We start from the raw sequence: 22,009 nt of genomic DNA, 5'->3' as shown, positions 1-22,009 counted from the left end.
TGATATAATGGGAGGTGTCCAAACGTCTTAGAGTGTAACAGAAGTTAGTATAAATCTAATGCGTCCTACTGAATGATCTGCGTGCCCAAGGTAAGTCCTAATTTTACAAATACTTCTACATCTAAGAGACTTTAAGCACGTGTAATCCCGTTAAGCACGTATGTAGCTGTTTGAAGGATCAGGGCCATAAATCCATATTTAGGATTTCAAATAGAGCTACGTGAGATGGCTTCAGCATTCCTGTGCACTTGTGATTGAGTTATATTCCAAATAAAATTGGGTGCTTATCTGAAAAGCAGACATCTTTTAGATATCAGTTTTGGAGATTCTTTTAAAACACTAGTTTTTTGAGAGACTGGAAATCTTGACCTTCCTTAGCCAAAATAGCTGCCGTAATTTTTTTTTTTTCTTTGAACCGCTATCACATGGATATGAATTTTGTTAATTTTTTTAATTAACTCTTGAAGTAAGTACCTGAGCAGATGGAGAAGATATGGTTCATGGTTGGGGAAGAGGGATACTGGTTGTGATTATAATAGATACTGTTTGTCTGTCTAGTCTCCCTCCCTCATTGCTGACTTCATGGGCTGACATCCCAATTTAGCATCTCTAATCATTGTCCAAAGTTTCAGAAAGTAAACAGCTAGAAAGAATCTGCTTTTGAGAAGGGGGCAGTAAAAAGGATCACTAACTATTGCCCTATGAAGAATCTGTGTTAGCTTAAGATACGGGGTTTCTTTCATGTTTTCATGCCGCAAATTATACTTTAAAAAGCTTCTCTGGGTTCATTCATCTTCCCCCTGCATACCAGGCTGTATGTGTGATAATCACAGCCAGGTGGGAATTTACTATGGACTGAAGGACATTATTGCTTGTGTTCCTACTATGAAGTCCCCTATTTGCTACTGCCACTGCAGTTGCAAAAAGACAGTCTCATGAAAACACATGATATATCTTTAATGTTTCTAGTAAAACCTGCTCTGTATTTGAAGTAGGGGAGGAACAACATCGTATCTAGTATGCCAGTCAGCTGGTGGATCTCTCTAATTTATCATCCACTGTTTGGGAAATACTAGGATAGGGAAGTGTCCACCAGTGTTGCAATAAACTTGAAGAATTTGAATCTGTAGATAAGAAAATTCTTTCCAGGAACTGTAAGGGGAGTTGACTATTTCTACCAGCTTCTAGACTTCTTGTCTCCTTTTTGGCTTCAGAAGGAAAATAAGAGTCAAAACCTCAGCAAACACTTAAAAAAATGAAATTTTGAAGGTAGCATTTGTGTCCTGTATCAGCATTTACTGACCCGCCAAGGAACTTCTGCAGGACTGTATTTGCAAAATAACATGAATGTTCTCCTTAGGTTACAGCGATGACTACCTGCAACATAGATTACCCTCCAGTTTATAGTATTCTGTGAATGTGTAAATGCTGCGTTGGCAATAAGAAAGCTTCTTTTTGTGTGCGTGTGTGGGTTTTGTTCAGCTCCTAGAAAAGCTACAAAAGCAGGCTTCACTTTTTTCTGATCTTGGAATCTGTAGTGGCCTGTGGGGAACGCACTGATGATCCAGTCTTGTTAATGGCTTAGTGTAAGGATGTTATAAAAGTCCAGTAGGTTGTCAGTAGAAAGGCCATCAATAGAAATTTATTGAGAGTAATGCTTGAAAGCGAATTCCACTGGCCTCTGACAGTAAGCTGCTGTAACACTCTTTGATCCGAAGGGTCTGCTGAATCTCAAGTTGAAGTCAGTGGTTTGGGTGTAAAAAGCAATGAATTTTTTATTTTTGTTTTGCTAATGATTTATTAATAAATATTGCTGCAGTCTTTGGATTAATGTTTTTCTTTATTGAGCTGTATTTTAAAGGAACTTGGCTGGAAGGGGAGTCTTGTTCCATTTTGGTATAAGGAAATGCCTTTCGGTTATATTTCCAATCTGATTATTTTTGTAACGATGTAGACGTTTTGTACAACGCCACAGATACGTTGGATTGCTATACATGTGAGTAGCTCAATCTTCAGCATGATTAGAGTACATCAAAACAGGAGGGGGAGCTCTCAGCACAGCAGCAGCTGGGCAGAGTGGGGAGCAGCGCCGTAACAGCAGAGGCAGGAGAGGCTGCAATAGCTACAGGGTGAGAGCAGCACCCTGAGAGAGCTGAACATGTGCCACCAACTCCCCTCCATTTCAGACTCTTCCTGGAAAGTTATTTTCATAATATTTCAGTAGTTAAATGTGGATGTTTGTGTCTCCTTTCTTGTCCTTAAACACGTGCGTGCTGTAAGCCAGGGTGTATTGTATTATTACTGTATTTTATGGCAAAAACAAAAATGGATTTCAGTCTGTATAATTTGAAGAAATTAGTTTCCAGCTTAATATAGCACTTCCTTTAAGTTGCAAATTTGTTATTATTGACATGTTATATTTTCAATATTTTCAGAAATTTTGACTGAATTTCTTAAAAACTACGTTGAGTAGACTGAGATGACACATCCTTCTTTGTCAGATGTCTCTGTAATCAGTCTGTAGTCCACCAGTATTCTCGTAAGTGTATAGTTTAAATTATATGAGCAGTCCCTGCTGAATTTAGTTCATTCATATACTTGTAAGTAGATATGTGCTTAGTTGCTTTACTGAATTGGTGCCTAAAAATGCTTCTAATAAATGCGGAGTATTGTTTAGGTCCTGTTTTCAATGTGGCTTTTGGAATCAGACCAGTGTGATTAAGTCAAGGTGTAACAGCGGAGTGCTGACCAGTGTGAAAAGGTGACTGACCATGTACTTAAACTGAATCTCAAACAGATGAAAAGCTAGCTAATATGGGGCAGGATTAAATTATTAGCTAATAGGAGTCTTGTATCTTCTCCTGAAGCAGAAGACTGTTTCTCGTGATACCTTTCGTTCTAAAGAGAGGTGTGCGCTTTAATGCCCCTTTTGGGGAGAGAAGCAGCACTGAAAGCTGAGTGCTGTTCCTTGTCTCTGAATTGCCCTGTGACTTTCCCCATTTACCAGTTTTAAAATGGTCCCCATAATATTTTTCTTCAGCAACTCACTTGAAGCAAGTGAGTTGGAATTGTAACAAGGAGCAAAGTTTGAAATCCTTTGGCCAAAAATTTCTTCACAACTGTGGGAGCAAATGCTACTGTTACCAAAGTCTTGTTTCTGGTTAGGTGCTTTATGCAGTAATTTGGAAGACTTTGCATTAGTATCGTTACTTGCAGAATTGAATAACTTTTCATTTCGAGACAGAACACCAGCAGGGTTTGAAATGTTTGAGTTTGGCAAGAAAGGGCTTGTCTGTAAAACAATGAAATTGCGTTGGGGAAATACAGCGCCTCTGTTCAACTGAGGCAGGCTGAGGTACACTGCGAGCTGTTGTGAGCTGCAGCTGCATTTACCATCAAACACTGAGTTGGTGCGGATGAATGTTTTGTTTTTAGTGTCATGGAAACTGTGAGCCAAAGAATGGATATTCTATTCATCTGGGAAAATAGCAGCTCACTGCATAAAACATCAGTTGCTTCCAAAGCCGTTCCTAAAATAGACTTTGTGAATATAACCCTAAAAGTAAAAGTGCAACAATTTAAATCACCTCAGTACTACTTTGTTTTTCTATTAGAATATATGTGTGAATTAAATTAACATAGAAGTAGTGGGAGTTTTAAGATAGAACTGTAGCATGGAACTCCTACAATGATTCGATGTTTTACTTTACTGTGCAATTTTTAATCTAAAAATGGAGAGGTCCAGACATTTCAGTAGCTCACTTAATCCTTTTTATTACCTTTCTTCAAATGGTTTACTCAAAGCAGAATAGTTTTGGTCATCATTCAGTATCATTTACTGTTTCATACAGCATAGCGAAAATCGTAAAACTTACTGCAGAGACCAGGTATCCAAGAGAGTGCTCTCACAGGAAGAGAAGGAAAGATGGTATGGAATAAATAGCGTGTGGGATTTTTTTAAATGCGTGAACATTTTTGCAGAGCCAGTATGTAAAGAATAATTAATTAGGGGAGTTAATTCAGTTGAATTGGGAAGCTTAAATTTGTTTGTTTTGCTTAAATGTTGATGTTGGGGGAAAAAATGAGATCTGAGTGTAAGAGGTAAACCAATACAGAAATAGATATATAAAGGCATTGCCCTGCTGTGGAAAAAAAGGAAGCTGAGAAAAGAAATTGGAGGAGCAGAAGTGATTTGACCTGAGTGATAGGAAGTTGGAGGGAAAATTGCCAGTTGCGGGATTTCAGAATCCAGGATTCTGGAATGGATGTGATACCAATTAAAAGAAGGGATGCATCATTGTGAGGCCTCCTTCAGTGTCCAGTGAAAGCAGTCAGAATCTTCCTGTTGATTGTATTGCTCTCTAGCTTAGTATTGGCTGGTTTTTGTTTGTTTGTGGGTTTTTTTGTTTGTTTGGTTGTTTTTTTTTAATTGGGGAATCCAAAATTGGATGCGTTATTTTAGATACGGTGTAGCGAGTGCTGGGTAGAGGTGGATTATCACTCCCCTCCACCTGCTGTCTCGTATGCAGCTTGCCTTTCAAGACCTTGTCAGCAGACCTGGTCCCCAACCTGCAACTGCTGCAAGGGTTTAGTCTATCCCGGGTGCAGGACTTTACGTTTGTTATGATTGAATTTTATAAAGGTCCTGTTGGCCCCATCCTCTAGATTGTCTACGTTCCTCTGAATGGTGTTCCTGCCTCCAAGCGTACTAACTGCATCTCCGAAATTGGGGTCTTTTGCAAACTTTTTTAGGGTGCGCTCTGTCTTCTCCTCCAGGCTACTGATAAAGCAGGAGAGGTTCCATATACACTGTATAGTTGGTAATGACAAAATTATAGATGCAGGGAGATTGATAAAAACATAAATTTAGGTTGAAAAGCAACTGCATGAGAAGTAAAAGAGGTGCTTGAGATGCTGAGACTTAGATGAGTAACTTGAGAGTGCAGGATCAAGAAAAGCCTTTTTTATAAGTGTTAATGACTTTAATATCAAGGAGTAATGTGTAGTTGAGAGCTTATAGCAGAGATAAGGGCTAGATATGAAATGGGAAAGTGTCTTTGAAATTAATCCTAGTTTGTGTATAAAAGGCTTCTATAATAATGTGCAAACTCCACAGTTCCCATTCTGTAGTGCAGGGAATTGAAACACAAGCAGATAAAAAACATAGGTATATAGATATTATCTACTAAATAGATAAAAAGATACAAAACCCACGTGGTTTTTACTTTCACTCTTTAATATCATTTAGGCTTAGAAGGAAGATTTTTACTTTGCAGCACTTTCAGGTACCATAACCACATATTCTTAACCCCAGGGTAGACATTTGGGCTTTCCTATTCAATGCCTGGGGAGATTCCCTGTGGGATTTGCAAAGGCCAGTGCACCTCTTGCAGAGCTGCTGAGGCTGGCCAACAGGAAAGGTTAGGATGATGGTGGACCATGGAAAGTTTTCGTAGCCGCCACCCTGTTCCTCAGGATAAATCTAGTTAAAGAACAGGAGGCTGTGGGGCCTTGTCTCAATCCTGCAGGCATCTTTTTGCACTTGGCTGAATAAAAAGGCTGCTTGCTTCCTTACATGTAGTTCAGAGTGCTCCAGATCAGTGACCCATCTTCAGTTGTTTCAATCTGCCAACAAGCTCTGATTTTCCAGTAACACATTTAGATTGTCAAGTTGATGATTTAAAAGAAAAAAAAAAAAAAAAAAAAAAGACTAAATCTAGGGGCAAGGTTTGAGTCACGTTGATGTGACTGAAAAATATGCAGTGATGATCCTCTGTTTACAGTTGCATTTTAAAACCTTGTCTGCTGCCTGGCTTTTACTCCCTTAATGCATTATTATTTTAAAAGAGTAATTAGATTATTCCTTTAAATTATTCTTTTAAGTCATCCAGTTTTTTTGTCAAAATATTTTATCGTATCAAGGCATCTAGCTTACAAAAATCAGCTACATTGACAGTGTACTCTGCCAGCTTACAGTATAAAAAGATACCTTTCCCACAAATTCAGGTTGACTAGCATTATCATTAACCCACCTAATCCTTTATTAATAAAATTCTATTTTGGTGATTTCATTATTTATGATTTGCTATCAGGTGGATAAATTATTTGGGTAATCCTATTTGCTTATTTTAAATATTGTACAAAATGAACTTTCTTCCAGAGATCTTGCACTTCCTAAGTATTGTAAGACTAAGTAAAAACCAGTGTTAATATTTGAGAGAACTCCTTCGTTTATATATATTAAAAATTTTTTTTAAAAAATCCTTTTGGAGTCAGGTTATCTAGACCTGCTGATATAAAAGTGCAGAATGTTAGCAATTGCTTTTACATCTTCCTCACTGTTGAAATAGAAAATATTTCATCATTCTTATTCACGTTATCATTTCTATAAAATAATTACCAATATTGCCATGAGTATTCCTTTTGTTCTTAACATGCTGAGGAAAAGCGTTTTCCTTATCTACTTTAGGTCATTTAAAGCAGCATGGTGATACCTCTGCAAAGCATGGGTAGCCAAGCAGAGAGGTAGTATTTATTGATATATGAAGTGTTATTCTTTAGCTCATTGAACAGCACACCATGCTCCTTGGTGTTTTTAAATTTGAGACTTACGTTCACCTTGACTATGTCTGGACCTGGGATATTATTATTAATGTTTCTTCAGTCACGTTCCCGTGACTGTTACAATCTCTTACGCAGTCTTTTTTTTTTCTTTCTGTATCAAGAATGCCACTTCTCTCACCTCCCAAAATAAACAGTGAACACATGTTTTCCTTTGTAACTGGGTTTGGTTTTTTGGTGGTTTTGTTTTGGTTTGGGGTGTTTTTTTTTTTTTTTTTTGGATATGACTTAAACAGTATTCATCCTTCAGGTGCCTTGGCAGTAAGGTATCAGGATTTTCATAAATATATGGAGACATGGGGTGCCTACAGATGAGGGAATGGTTTAGAGAGATCTATATTTTTTGAATGTTTTTTAGTAGATAGTTAAAAGTTCATTCTTTGTGTAGCTCCAATACCACTTTGCCTTTCTGCAACACAGTGATGTTCTCTTGTGCAGTTACCTTCACTGTTTCGGGGCTTGGTAGGATTGCTTTCAATTTCTGGATAAAGTCCCTTACTGTAAATACTGGTTTTGTACTGAAATAAGAGCACGTATTTTAAGCTCTTATCATTTTAGGTGCTTTGTATTAATTTAGACTATCTGACTATTCTTTATGGCTTTTTTGTTTCACCTTCTTTTGTCTTAGTGTGCTTGCATATAGTGCATGTGAATAGTTAGGAGTTTTCAGCCCCCAAACAGGAGATGGCTCCTTTCAGGCACTGTCTTGTGAGGATTTCCCCTCCTGTTTTAACAGATAATTTGGTTACTCTGCGGTCCCTGCAGAAATTGTTCCTTTGAAGCAGTAATACTGGGAAAACACTTAACATGTTGTTTTGTTTTCTTCTGAAATCCCTTTTAGCATCTGATGGGTGTTTTGAGTTTGATTTTCTTTATTTTGGCGTGGGTGTTTTAGGTTTTTGGTGTTTGTGTGATGGTGGTGGTGGGTTTTTTTTGGGGGGGGGGGGGTGTTGTTGTGGTTTTGTTGTTGTTGTTTTGTTTTTGGTTTTTTTCCCCCCAGTCAAACAGCTACTGCTAATCTGCAGACCACAGTTTGGGAATACCTGATTTACAAACTTCTATCTCTGTGCGATTGGCATGGCTGTATTGCCTGTGAAGGGTGAAGCTTGAATAAGTTATGCAAGTCATCCAAATAAGAACTGTCAAAACTTTTGTACAACAGAGTACTATTGTACGCATTTGCCAGTTGCCTTATGGAAGATGGTTATAAATGCTTGTCATGTTTGTACCTGTGTTTATACAGAGAATGGGCAAGAGGGGAAACTTTGACAAAGCTGGCTTTTCAAGTTTAATGAGAATTAATAGATCTTGGATGGTGAGAGGAGCTGTAGATATCTACAGAAGTAACCATTTTTAAATTTTTATATAATTTTATATATATATGTCTAAAGTAACTTAACAATTTGTAGTCAGTAGTGTCACCAAGATAATCTTTTAATCGGAAACAGGTGTAGCATTTTGTTGTAAAGTGTGGATTCTCTATTCATTTCCAATTATAAAATCCTCTTGACTTTAGACTTAAGAATGTACTTGATGTTCAAAGTCCCTGATAGAAGCTGAGTAATTTTTGTCCTTAGATCTGGGACAAATTCCATACCAGGAGAGCAAGGGATGCTTTTCAAGTTAGTTGTAAGTAGCAACTTTGTTAGTTGCTTGAAAATGTTAACTAAATCCCTTGGGGATGAGATGAAGAAGATGGCAAAGGGAGAAATATTTTGAAGACACTTGGATACTCTAGAAATAAGTGGGGTAGATAGGTGAGGTGGGTGCGTGCCTGTGATAAAATGCCTTCTTGACACCAGTGTGGAGTGTGTGTATATTCATATGCATACTCAGTTTGATTATTGTCTTCTGGATATTGTACATCCCTGATTTTCCTCATTTTTAGTATATTTTTAGTGTAGTAATTTTTAGTGTGTTTCTCCCACTGGATGTTCTGGCTATGCGTAGGGCACATTAATGGGTTAATAGAGGGGTAACATTATTTATGGTAAGGTTAGCCTAGGGTAGACATAGTAGTGGAGAATTGAAACTAAATACACTAAACAGCTATTCAAGAATTATTTGGTTTGCAGATACTTCTCACGTATGCTTGGGGGAGGAGAAGAAAGTTCTTTCTTCATTTAAAAGGTTTGTACTCCCTCTTTTCCCCTTGCCTTCAGTTACTCAGGTGCATCTTCCTGCCAGAGACTTCACTCCCTTTTAGCCTTGCAAACATCTGATTTGTTACTTAGCACAGTATAAGCCTGGTAAGTGGAGGGACAGGAATAGTACTGGGGAAGGAGCCTTCGTGGATCAGCCACTGATGGAATAGAAATGTTCTCAGTTTGACATGAGCATATAAATTACAAGTTCATAGGGTCAATCCAAATATAATGTGGAATTTAGTCCACCCTTACCTCCTGTGTATCTAAAGTACATAAGAGCATTAATAAATTGTTTTTATAGCATGAGATCTGTGCAGCGCTCTGCAAACTGACAAAATATTCCATCTTTTCTTAGAAGTACTTACAAATCAATGGGATGAAAGCGTCAAAGGCATGTCTTTGGGAAGCAGGTTCTTTAATACCACTTCATACACTGGCATTATTTCTTTTTAAAATATTGTGTTAAAGAAGTTGTGAGAAATCCACTGACTTCTGTGTTTAATGTCTTAATAAATGTACTCTGAGATTTATTGCCTGGTCAGTTCAATCGGTAGAATTCTTACAGCAAAAGACATCTGCAAATGCCCACACAACTATAAGTATAGAAAAGAACTTCTGAGCTTTTCTAATCTTTGGAAAGCACAATGAAAAAAAAATTTTTTTTCCAGGTGATCTTGTCCAAATGTCAACAAAAGCAATAATTTAGTATTTGCTGTCTAAAGCGTTGTTCCTAAATTGCAACAGTTATAATGGGAAATTGATTCCAGGTAATTCCAGCTTCAGAATTTCCACATTTTGAATCATTTAGATATGAAGAACAGTTCTTGCTCCAAATAAGACAAATAAGTAATAGAACTGGATAGCAGAAGTATAATGTTATCTTACAAATGAGAATTTATGGCATGAAGAATCCTAGGAGATTTCTGGCAGACCTGAGACTGGATAGTTAAATCCCATAAATCTCATTCAAAATCATAATCGTTTACTTCTTGCACATTATTAGAGTTGTTCTGTAGGATCATGGTCTTTCAAAATTTTGACCAAAGAAAGGAGTAGGGGGCAAATCTGTAGTATTAAAACCAAGCTTTGCTAAACCTTTTCTTCTCCTGTCTGGAAAAATTTGTTTTAGAAGATGTCACGGGGTGGGGGGGGCGGGGGGAATCTAAAATAATGTCTTTTTTTTTTCCACTAGTCACAGTCTGTACATACCATTTCCTTATCCATTCTTTAGGAACACATAGGCTAACATTCTTATGATTACCTGTATAGACTGCATTGCTGATCATCACTTGGGCATGGTGTTCCTGCTTAAATATGTTTATGTTTTTATTTCTGTTCTGTTACTTTATTACAAAATTTTCCGGTAATGTGATTTTGTTATGTATGAATTACTAATCTTAAGGTTCAAAATTTATATTAGGAGTTTGCAGACAATTTGTATTATGTAGGTTTGACTGCTTTATGAAAAGGTTAAGACAGTGTGGGTGAGTTTGCAAGACTTCAGGTGTTATTGATTGGGAAGTTGCTTGCAGGCAGCAGAAGACTGAGCTAAGATGGAGCATCTGATGAGATAAAGGCTAGGTTAGGAAAGTGATTACGACTGGGGACCTGCTAATCACTGACCTCTGTAGGGATCCTGTAGTTTATCGCTAATCTCACTTGCACTTGGCATTTTCCTGTGTTGCTGCCTCATTGTTCATAGCCGAGTGAGTAATTTGGCTTGGGATGAACAGGAGGAGGGTGCTGCAAGTCCAGCAGCTGCACTTGTTGGCACTGGCTTGTTAAACATCCTCAACGTAGCCAGCAGCGTGCTTGGCACACGTTAGCCAATAACACTTAAACAAATTGTTGTGAAGAGAATAGGAGGTCATTTGTTTTAAGCACTTTCTTCAAATTGTGTTGCTTCGGATCTCTGTTTCATTTCCATGAGTTTTAGTCACAAGTATTATAAGGAAAAATGTGTGTAATATTTTTATATGCCTTCACAATTATACACACATGTATTATGTACCTTTAAAATATTAGAGATAAGATTGTAGGTATAAGACAGACATTAAAACTGTGATAGCCTCTATTAATGAGTAGGCCTATATAGCAGTAGAAGAGGAAGAAATGATTCTGCCGGTGCTGTGGGAAATGTCTAGATGTGTATTAAAACTTTTATGGCTGCATGTGTCATTCAGTCTTGCCCCTAAGAAGAAGGCAGCAGACCGAATCCTAGGAGCAGGACTGGTTTTGTGTTTTAATCAAACGTAAATTTTTTTCACCATACTGAATAATAGCTGAAAAATAATTTTTAACACCAACAAAATTTAAAAAAATAAAGAATGGACCTGTACTGGAGGCGGCAAGGATGTTATTCTATAAACTTTGCGCACTTCCTTTCTACTTTGTGATAAGCTGGAAAGTGATATTAAGAGTTGTAGAAAAATGTTTGCTTTGTTGAATATTTTTCTTGCATCATGCCTATGCACCTGTCAGTAGAGCTTTTGCAGCTCATTCCTTGTTATATTGGATCTGCATATGAAGTTATTTTAATGTATTGATTCTGTGGGTAACAAAGACACGTACTTTGTTGCTGGATACTTTGTTACTAGACATGGAGGGGGAGAAAGCAGTATGAAAATTGATTTCTAGCCAAATCTACCAACACCATTTAATAACTGGAAAAAAAAAAATCCTCAAAGGTATCAACAATGTTTTTGTTATAAACTGACTTTTGGGTAGGCTATCTGTTGTGACCGGTTAGCAGTGTTATCAATGATGAAATTATGATTAGGAACTGTAAAAACATGCTTCAAGATTCACTGAAAGATGATTCTCTGTACAAGTAGGGCAGACATACTTCATGTCTGACAAACAGAGCAGCTGCCAGCTGTGGTCACTGTGGTATTCATACCGGATGATAAACATTGCTTCATTAAAAAATGTTGGTGCTTTCCATATTGCCAACCAAATAAATTTGTAGCAACGCACAGGAAAATCTTTAGTCTGTAAAGGGTTAATTCCGTGGGAATTGAAGTAATTTTTTGCAGAGTTATGTTCTGTCATCCTCTCATAAACCAAGCATTATCTAGAAGCAGTGGGAAAAGGCTGTTTTACTACTGGCAGGCATTTATAGCACATTCACTGAAGTAGTCCTCCACTGAGTTAATGTAGTGCTGTTTTCAGCTCACTATCACTTTGCATCTTGCTGTTTCAGTTCATTCTGTGTTAAGAGTATTTAGGCTGCACAGCTGTTATACAGATAGATTTATTATGGAATACAATTCCTTGTGCGGTATTCAAAAGCTATATTAAGTTGTGAGCATATCACATTTAGACAAGCGATTGCAAGAGAAAAATAATTATTTACTAAATGCCTATTAATGTTTGAATTGGTACAGAATTTGTCAAGGTTTTAAGTTCACGAAGTTAGGAAATACTTGTGGTTCAAAATGCTTAGTGGGATTTTCTTGGTTGGGTTTCTTTTAACTCCATAGTCCTTGGGCTTTAAGCCTGTTAGGTAGTGATTAGGCCATTGAAGTTTTTGTTGATGAAAACACATGAAACTTACTTAAAAAAACAAATAAACAAACAAACAAAAGCCCAAAGAAAAACCAAACTCATTCCAAGTTATTAAAAAATTCAAATGCCTTGTGAGTTGATCTGTGCAGATTTAAAATTTCTGTATGTAACTAACTCAATGATTTTTAAATGTCTGCTGCTTTAGTTTGAATCTGGTTGGAAGACAAAACTCTGGGATATAGAGCCACCGATATGTAACCTGAAGAAAAGTTTACCATGATGCTACTTTGTAAGCAAGGCATAGATTTTTTTGCTTCAAAAATGACAGCATGTAACTTTTGAAACATGTGAGTTAGGAGGTAAGTGATAAAGGTGATCAAGGAGCTGATGATTTACAATAGCCTTGTGTAGGAAGCCCTACTGCACAGGTCTGATGGGCAGTGTTGGGGGTTGAGAAAACTGGCCGAAGTTGCTTTACACCTCATGAATATTTTGTGAAAATAAAATGGGATCCAAAGAGGAAATAAATTTCATTTGGGCATTACTTTACCTTCCCAGCTGGTATGTCGGCACACTACCTTACAGCCATGCTTACACAAACCCGTGCAAATGAAAACATTCAATGAGGATTTTGTCATTTAATAGTGTTTTTGCATATTCCTCTCCTTCTTCCAGTTAACGTCACGTGCTGTAGTGAGTTGCCTCATGTCCCCTTAATGCTAAGCATTAATGTTTCTGAATTTCCAGCTATAATAAAAAAGATACTATTGTCATCTGTGTAGTGAGCACTGACTGAGACAAGACCCTCTTGAGAGAGGGTGGAGATGATACGATCTGCCAGAGGATATAACATACTCAACAGTGAATCTTGTGGGGTACACCTGCAAGATATTTCAGGGCCTGCTTTGGCTTTCAGTGTCGCTGTATTTTTAAAGTTTGCATGCTTATAAACACTGGTACTCCAGTAAGTTTGGTTTTTACAGTAACCTCTACATTTTTATGCTCTTCTGTCAATCTGTAGAGAATCTGAATAATTACAAAAGGTATTTGATAAGCTAAAAACCACCAAAGGGATTCTGCTTTCATATATTTGGTTATGTGTTTGAACTTAATTGGATGCCAGAGACTGCCCATGCGTTGATCAGACATTATGTATGGGACCTACCTGTTTGTCAAACCAATGAGGAAGTGTCATCTTCTCAAACTTGACATTACCCACCTTTTAAGTACTTGACTGACTCACTATGTGGAGTAGTTGCTAAGTATTTTCTCTTTCTATTGATAAGTAAACAATACCTGTGATGTTTGCTTACAGGGCTTTAAATAGTGAGAATAGTGTTGTGCCTAGACTGGAGCAGCTGAAGAGTGTTGAAATGACAACAAGCAATTTGTAGTCAATGCTCCTTCACTTTTCCATTGTGTTGATAGTGGAACCATGTGATGCTGCCAGACAGCACGATGCTGGGAAACCTTTTCGATGTAGTATCAGTGAAGCTTCGGGGGCTGTTGATGGAGTCCTTCCTCTTCTCTCATGAACAGTGCAACAGATGTGCTGTAGCGGTGCCTGGGACAGCCCACCTTCTCTCTCCTGCCCTTCTACTATGCGAATGTGAAGATCGTGCTGCTAGCACAGTGCTCCAGTCCTGCAGAAGGGGCAATAGGGTGCGGTTCCACAGGACAAGAGAGAACCAGTGGCAGGAGTTGAGTGTGGGCTCAACATGCGTTTCTGTAGTGTGTGCCTGTTGATCTTTGTTGTGGCTTAAAAATGTATACCTTTAACATTGTGACACTGTTGCAGGTTTGAGAGTTGTATCTAAGTGCTTGCACGGGGAATGCGTTTGGGAGACTCCTTCTAAAAAAGGCACCATCTTGTACTTGATCCTAGGTCGCTTTCCAAACCCTTCACTGAAAAGCTTAGCCATTTGAACGCAGGTTAAATGTTAATTTGCTCCAGCTCTAATTTTTGATGAATATTTAGGCAGTGCAGCATCAGGCAGCCTTGACTTTCCTCTATCATTTCATAGAACCAAATTTAGTATAGATTGGGCTATACTAGTCAGCTTTTTTTCTTTTAGTATGAACCTGACAAACTTTTTAAGGGATAGCATTTAAATAACATGATTTTATGCATTCTTATCTAAAAATTTCTTGCTCGCTACACAAACCATAATTTAAATCATAATTTTTCTAGCCTCTGTAATTGACTCTTGTACAAATATTTGTTTTAAAGCCTGCCTGGAATACTGCATACTTCAGTCGAAGTTGTTTATCATGTGGTATAAGATTCTCATTTTCTGGAAAGAAAATGCTGAGTCTGGTTTAATATAAACAGCATGATTCATCCTACTTCATATAATTTTGCATGCTAGGTATTTTATTTGCTTGGTGTCTGATAGTTGTTAGAGGTAAATTGCTTCACCAGAAAAATGTTAACTTTTTTCTTCCCTTTGTTACAGCAGAGCTGCCATTTTTCAAGCAAACTATTGTTGACCAGACTACCTGTAGTTATCAAGACGATAGTCTTGCAAAGATGTTGTTCCAAGACATTCAAACTTCCTCTCTGCTTACACAAGATGCACTTTTTAAATGAACAATAAGCATACTTTAGTTTTTCCTCTTACGAAACGACATTTAGGGATTTTTGGTAGTAAGAGAGAAAATCGGAAAAAGCAAGGGAAGTCCTGTTCTAGCAGTGCAATTGCAATAGCATGGAGCTATTTATCACTGAAATGGGATTGTGTAAGAAAGGCTGCTTTTTCTTCTTAGGAGGACTGGATGACACACGCATTGTTTAGAAAAGGGAATGCCTAGTTGGGTAAGATGACTTTCATTTTCAAATGGATAGGCATCATGGTTTATTAATGCTTACCTTTGGATAAGACTGAGTGGTGTTATGGGGTGTTTCTTGGTTCTGTGTCATAATTAGGGCAGGCACGTGCACTTGGTGTTTTCTGTTACACACATACTTGATGACTGATTCTTGACGTTGTTCAGCAGAGACTTCAAGATTTTTTTAAAAAGTGTTGCTGGATAAACTTCTGAGCCCTACTGGAGAACTTTCACACTCAGTTTTAATACACAAGCATGCCAGTTTTGTGGCATAACCAACAAATACAGTAGGAAGTAGGTTTTTTTTTAATTAGCAAATATATTGCTAATGTCTTGTGACCTCAGATAGCAACATCAGAGGGCAGCCACTCTGCACAAGGCACTATGTTCAGTGTGTGCTGCCTACAGGCAAATATTGTGTATATAGCAGAAGAGTCGAGTCTGTTTTGCTGTCTTGACCAGTTATATTGCTTGAGTTTTGTACCCGACTGGAATGTACGTGAAACGAAAGGATTTTTAAGGATTTAAGGGATGAGTGTCAAGAGCTGAATGATTCAGCCATGGTTTAAGTTTGGTGTGGGTTTTCTTGTTGTTCTGAATTGAAGTTTTTGTTCACTTTTCATGTGGTTTTGTTGGTTTTATTTTACTGCTTAGTACATTCATCACCTAAGATGATACCAGCTATGTGTTAGTTTCATGTAGGAAGGAGAAATGTCTAAAAGTGTCTCTACCTTTGCTCATTGGTAATGGAAGTGAAGCTGGACCTTTGCCCTATTTATTTAAACATACTGATTGGGATATTTTATAACAATAAAAAATTGCAGTAGTTCTTTTTTACTGATCGGGTACCTAAGAAATGGAATTAGGTAAGTATGTCATCTATTACAGTAGTGTTGTTTCAGTGTGTTAAATGCAGATGTATAAAAGCCTACTTTTATTCATGCAACTTAATTTTTGTAAATTTGCTATGATGCTAACAGATTTTCTGAATTGCATATATAAAGGCAACTGATGCAGATATCTAGCAGATTTTAAAAAGAACCTAATTTCAAATGTCTTTCTTTTATAGGAAAAACCTCAGATAGAGGTCCGTTTCCATTGTACGGTAGAGATACGGGGTTACCAGCCTGTCAAGTAAGTATAGTGATGATTGTAAGCAGATGGAATAATCTGAACGAAAATTCAGTTTAAGTTACTTGAATGTGTCAGTCTACCAAACAGCATAAACAAGAATGTGTTCCACAATTTGAAGAATACATTTTCTGGGTTCTGTGTGGTCAAATTGCCTTGCACTTACATGCATCCACTTAGAGGAGATACTTTTGCTATGTGCAAGTGGAACTAGTTCTGTAGTTCATGAGAATGAAGTCCTATGGTTTTAGTAAAAGGGAGATTGTTACTAGTCTGATCATACTGAGCAATGTGCTTCAGCTGTGTGTATCACGTCTTTCCTACAGATCATTGCAAAATGAGTTTTCTTACCCTTTGCAGTTATTTGTTCCTCTCTAAGTCTGCAAACAGAATTGCAGACCAGTGCTGATTGCACGTCATGATGAGTCTGTAATACTTGGATTTTTCACGTATAATTTGTCAACCCCACCCCCCCAGTAATTGCTGAATATTGTTCATTAGTTAACTGTTACTCCTAGTGGAGATCATGTGCAATTTTAAGGAAAAGAGTGTTACTAGGCTTTCAATTTTTAACAGTTAAGTTATCCAATGTAATACTGTGTTGTTTTGTGGTTTTGATGATGTGTTTTTTAATTGAGAAAACTTTCTTTTTATGTCTCTAAATCTTCATTTTAGAATGAAGATTTCTTCCATGTTATTTCTAATGAGCCACGTTAAGAATACTCTGATCGTTGTTTAAAAGTCTGGTTTGAATGTACAGGAAGTTTGAATGTTTAAAAAGTATAATTAGCATTTGATTACACTCAGTATTTGTTGACAAAGATTTAAGTAACTAATATATTATGTTTTTAATTCTGAGAAATTAATTAGTTAGGCTTGTTTCCTCAAAGAGGAATCTTTTTTAATTTTACTGTAAGTAGACTATTTGCTTTGAACTGATACTTTCAGGAACGTCTTTTTTCTGGAGGATAAAACTTAGCATACGAGTTTGACATGTTGATTTTGAGTCTTTTAACTAGTAGTTTGGGAAGTGTGAATGGGCAGCACCATGTGGCAATGCAGTCCTAACATCCCTTCCCCTATTAAGAAAGGATCATTCTCACAGCCTTTACTACTTCTCTGCAACACAGATGTGACGAACAAAGACCCATTTGTAACTGTATGGGTGACCTTTCGGTAACATTCTCACAAAAAGCAGTATACCTCTTTAAGTTCAAGTTATGGGCTTCACATTATTGCCAGTCTAGACAGTAAAACATTGTATTAGTGTTATTACTGTTGTTCAAATAACTCTGTATGTACTGTATTTAAATATAATAACTGAAATTTGACATTAGTTTGGAAGCAAATTAATTTCTACGTTACTCTTTCATTAAGTTAATGTTCTGTATTGGAAAATGGGTTTATGTTAACTTTGCATAAAATTCTGTTTCGCTTTGTGGTAATGAGTGCAATTTCTGTTGTTTGGCTTCTCACTGAGGAAAATGCTTTTATATCTCCTAATGTTTATCTCTGTACCACTTGATATTAATTTTTTACATGTAGCTGTTTTAAAGCCAAAATCTTATACATATTTGTTTCTATTAACATAACTTCTAATTCTGTTTATTCCTTTGATATGCTTCCTACTGTTTCCTCTCCCACAGTTTCTTCTTTCTTAAACATTTTTAATATATGTGAAAAATGTTACTGCAGGTAAATCTGTTTTGTTTTTATATTCAGCATAATAGAAAATTATCATAGAGTTAACTTTCAATTAAATTTTAATTCAATTTAAATTTATATGATAAGGTACAGTTTGTACTTTAATTTGGTCTTATCAGTTAAATCTGACAGTGTTTGAAATCATTTACTATCTTGGAACGTGGTGGGATTTCTGAATCTTCTTGGGTTTTTTTCTATTTTTCATAAATCCGTGGCAGTGCCTGAAACACAGCTCTCGTTGTAGCTACAATTTTGAAAGCAATCATAGAGAAGAGGGTCGAAAGCAATCCTGAGAGGTCATTTTGACAATCCGAATGAAGAATCAGCTGTGTTGTCCCTGACAGATGCTCATATAGTCGGTTCTTAAAAACTTCTAGAGATGGAGGAGACTGCATGACCATGCTGGGTTTTGTTTTCCATTACTTAAATGTACTTACTCTTAAAAAGTTTCCCTGATGACTTATGTAAATATTGTAATTAAAGCATCTAACTCTTGTCTTATGGATAGTGGGTACGGAGAAGAATCTATACTCTTTTTTAAGTCTGTGGAGGCTGTAAATACAGTAGATGATTAAGATGATAAGGAGTCCTTAGAAAAGATAAGACATAAACGGAGTTAATTTTTACATTGGTGTGTATAGTGCAGAATATAGTGCAGGTATATTTTTAGTAGCGGATATGTAAGAGGGTCTATCTCAGATTGAAATATTGGTAGAAAAGCTTATGCTCTGTTCTAGATGTTCTCCAGTAGGTTCACAACCCTAGGCAATTCCAGTGTTTTAAACTACGTAAAGTATCTCATCTAAGGCCTTACCATTATGGCAAAAAGAAATTTCCTGGATCTTTCTGACAATACTGTTAATTTTTTGCCATGTGGTATCTGCTTTTTTCATAACAAATATCCAGTCTTTGATACTTGTTTGATTGGTGATGGTCTAAAATTTCCCAGTACCTTCTTATGGTAATGCTGGACAGCTTGTTATTCCTCAGCCTATATTTTTCAGTTTACAGGTTCCATATGCAAAAATGTATTTAATTCTTAACACATGCTTCTACCTTCTCTAAATTTGTCAGTGCAATTTTGAATTCCAGGCTTGCACTGCATTTGTAGATCCTTCAGGGTTATTTGCTCTGTGAATTTAGTAAATGTGGTCTTCATTTTTCATCCAAGTCACTAATTAAGAGGTGGACTGATGCCCAAAACGGACGCCTGCAAAGTCTCAGTTAATGCATTCACCCAGTGTTGATCATGAACTCCCAGCTACTGTTCTTAAAAAGCTACGCTCTGTATTTAGCAGTAGTTTTAGTTGTCCTGGATTCCTTAGTTCACCTGTGAAACGTGGAAGTAGTAAAAGCCTTATTAAAAAACCTCTTATGCTATCTGAGAAGGAAGTGAGATTGGTTTTACATAGTTTATTTCAGCTGAATCCATATCACTTCTTCGTTATCTTCTGGCATTTGTAGTCTATTTCATCCAGTATTCTTCCAAAAAATGAAACTTATATTGTTGAGGAATTACAAGCCACTGCTTTTGTTCCTCCATGAAACAAACCAACCAACCCCCTTTTTTTTTTTAGTCTCTGTGCTCTCTCTCAACCATGAGTTTTCAAAGACAGTGGCTAAGGCTTCTGAAATTGCAAGAATGGCAAGAGCCAGTTGTCCAAGTATCTTATTGGGTACAGATGAATTGAAAATACCTAACTTCTCCAAATACTCTCTAACCTGTTCTTCTCTTACCAAAGTTCTTTCCGTGTGTCATTGGTGTAAATGGTATTAATAACCTGGTGTAGATGTGTGATGAGTTTTTTTAATTTTTACTTCCTCTTAAGTTTACAGAGGGCTGGAATGAAAATTTTCAAGACCACTGTAAACTGAAATGCTTAAGACTCTTACTATCACTTCTTACCCTTTACTGAAAATGATCTAAGCAGTGATTTGTATGGACTGTTAGCTACCTACAGGCTTTATATTTAGGCTGTAGGAGTTTAAGCGTGATTGATTTTCAATGTAGCTTAAAAATCTAAACAACTTAAGTAAAATAATGTGATTCAGGTATAACATTTAGTCACAAGAATGTAAATATGGCTAATTTACAAATATTTTACCAAACGAAGTGCATACTTTCAGCTTTTATTTCCATCAGGTGTTTTAAGCAAGCCAAAAAGGAGCAGCCTAGAGTATAGCACTTTTCACTGGGCCCGTTCATGCAAATAACAGTGTTGAATAAGGTAGTCGCATTTGTCTTAAGCTGTGCTTTTTATGTGGTTTAGTGTTAATAAGGTCAATGGTGTATGTTTGTGTGCTACATTAAAACCCGTGCTTGTCTAGTGCGTTGCAATCAAGTTCTGAATCCTCTTCCTTTTTTGACTTTATGTATATTTTACTGCATACTCTTTCTTCCTCTGACAGGTCTTTGCTATATTCTGCACCTTTCCAACTCTTACTGCCTTTTTTTTCTCTCCAATGTTTCATAGAGTATATAGACTCTAAGTGGATGGGTAAGATGACAAATTGAGGCTTATGCAGAGCTGGTTTAGATGAATGTCAAAAACTTTTTCCTGGGCAAAGAATTGACAGCTTTTAGGAGAAATGTAAAAACTGTATTTTGCTATCAGAATGAAATGCAGTGCAACATGGCTTGACAAAAAGTCTCTATTTGTGTCTTTGAATTGAGGTGGGGGTGTTTGGTTTTTTTTTTTTTTTTTTTTGGGGGGGGGGATTCCACTATTTCTGTTCGCTGTGTAATTGGAGATTTGGGAAGGGCATCTTTTCACAAATCTTAAATCAGATATAGATTAAGTTTTCAGAAAGCTGCTTGTAATAAAAAGGGTTTTCTTTACATTTGTGTAATTTAATGCTGAAAACTGTAGCTTATGTAAAAGAAACGAGATTAGATTTCAGATAGTGAATGCATGACTCCCATTTCCAATATCATCAAAAAGGTACCCAGCTGTCACTGCGCATTGCTTTGACAGGTCCTGAGCTCTAAGAAAGCCAGGAATCGGCATTGTTTTCAAAGTGAAATTGAGATAAATGTGCAATACATGTGTAGCTGTTAGACTAATTCTTCTAATTGTTTCTGTGGGTCTTCACAGAAGCTAACTTCATCCCCATGAGCCTGCAAGTGCCCCAGCTAATTGGCGGGGGGGGGGGGGGGGGGATGCTCCTTTAGCCTAACAGTGCCTGTTCTCATGTGCCTGGTAAAGTCTGTTTCTCCCCACTGGCGTCACTGTGCTGAAGATAGTAAATTATTTGTGACTATCCCCTTAACGTTCTGTTTCAATTCTAAACAATCATGCATGAAAAATAGACATTATGGATTTTTTGACACGTGGAGATAACACATTTACCCTCCCTTCATAATACTTTCAAGTCCACATACTATCCCACGCGCCAGAAAGAAGATAAAATTGAGTGCTAAATGTAATGGATGTTAGGCAAGAACTGAAGAGGCATTCACCGTTTTTTGTTTAAAGTGTAACCTTTGTAGAAAGAGATTTATCTTAATTTATTTTTCTAAATCTCTAATCTATATGTTCTATATGATGACAGGACACTTTAAATGTTACAAAAACCACTTAGAAAGAAGTTTAATTGATGATAAATCAGTCAAATACATGAATGCTGGAAGGAGCTATGGATTATATTTACTAAATCCAGTATAAGTCTATGTAAAAATTATATATCTAATACTGCATAATGTATACTACTCTATGTAGTACGTGATATATATACACACTATTATATATTTCATGCAGTATGACATATAGTACTACATAGAGAGCATATGAAGAATTTATGTGATACTGTGTATACTGTATGTATTTTATTTAGTAGTGGCAGATGGATTTTTAACTCATTTCTGCTGCTATTATTATACAAGTTTTGTGCATATTGGTAATAAATAAGGCTGCTTCAGAATCTTTATTTTTTGGATGAAGAAAAAAAAAAATCCAATAGAAAGCTGGTCCATCAATGTTTCCAGTAATATTGCTACACCATTTTCCCTTCAATAGCCATCAGCTCTGCTATTGCTGTGAAGCTAATGTGAGGTGACTCATTTAGCAGCA

General features: G+C 36.8%; 1 protein-coding gene across 5 annotated transcripts in view; it reads left to right on the top strand.

The window, feature by feature from the left end:
• TCF12 (transcription factor 12) overlaps positions 1-22,009 on the top strand; it is a 175,413-nt gene that overhangs the window by 84,340 nt on the left and 69,064 nt on the right. For all 5 annotated transcript variants that reach the window (XM_082322642.1, XM_082322640.1, XM_082322639.1 and 2 more), the window contains one exon: positions 16,174-16,238. In XM_082322642.1, the coding sequence (XP_082178768.1) occupies positions 16,174-16,238 (65 nt within the window). The remainder of the gene's footprint in view (positions 1-16,173; positions 16,239-22,009) is intronic.

Source organism: Platalea leucorodia (assembly GCF_965183815.1).
Source record: "Platalea leucorodia genome assembly, chromosome: 9".
In the NCBI taxonomy this organism is placed as follows: domain Eukaryota; kingdom Metazoa; phylum Chordata; class Aves; order Pelecaniformes; family Threskiornithidae; genus Platalea; species Platalea leucorodia.
This window is presented reverse-complemented; position numbering and strand designations above follow the sequence as displayed.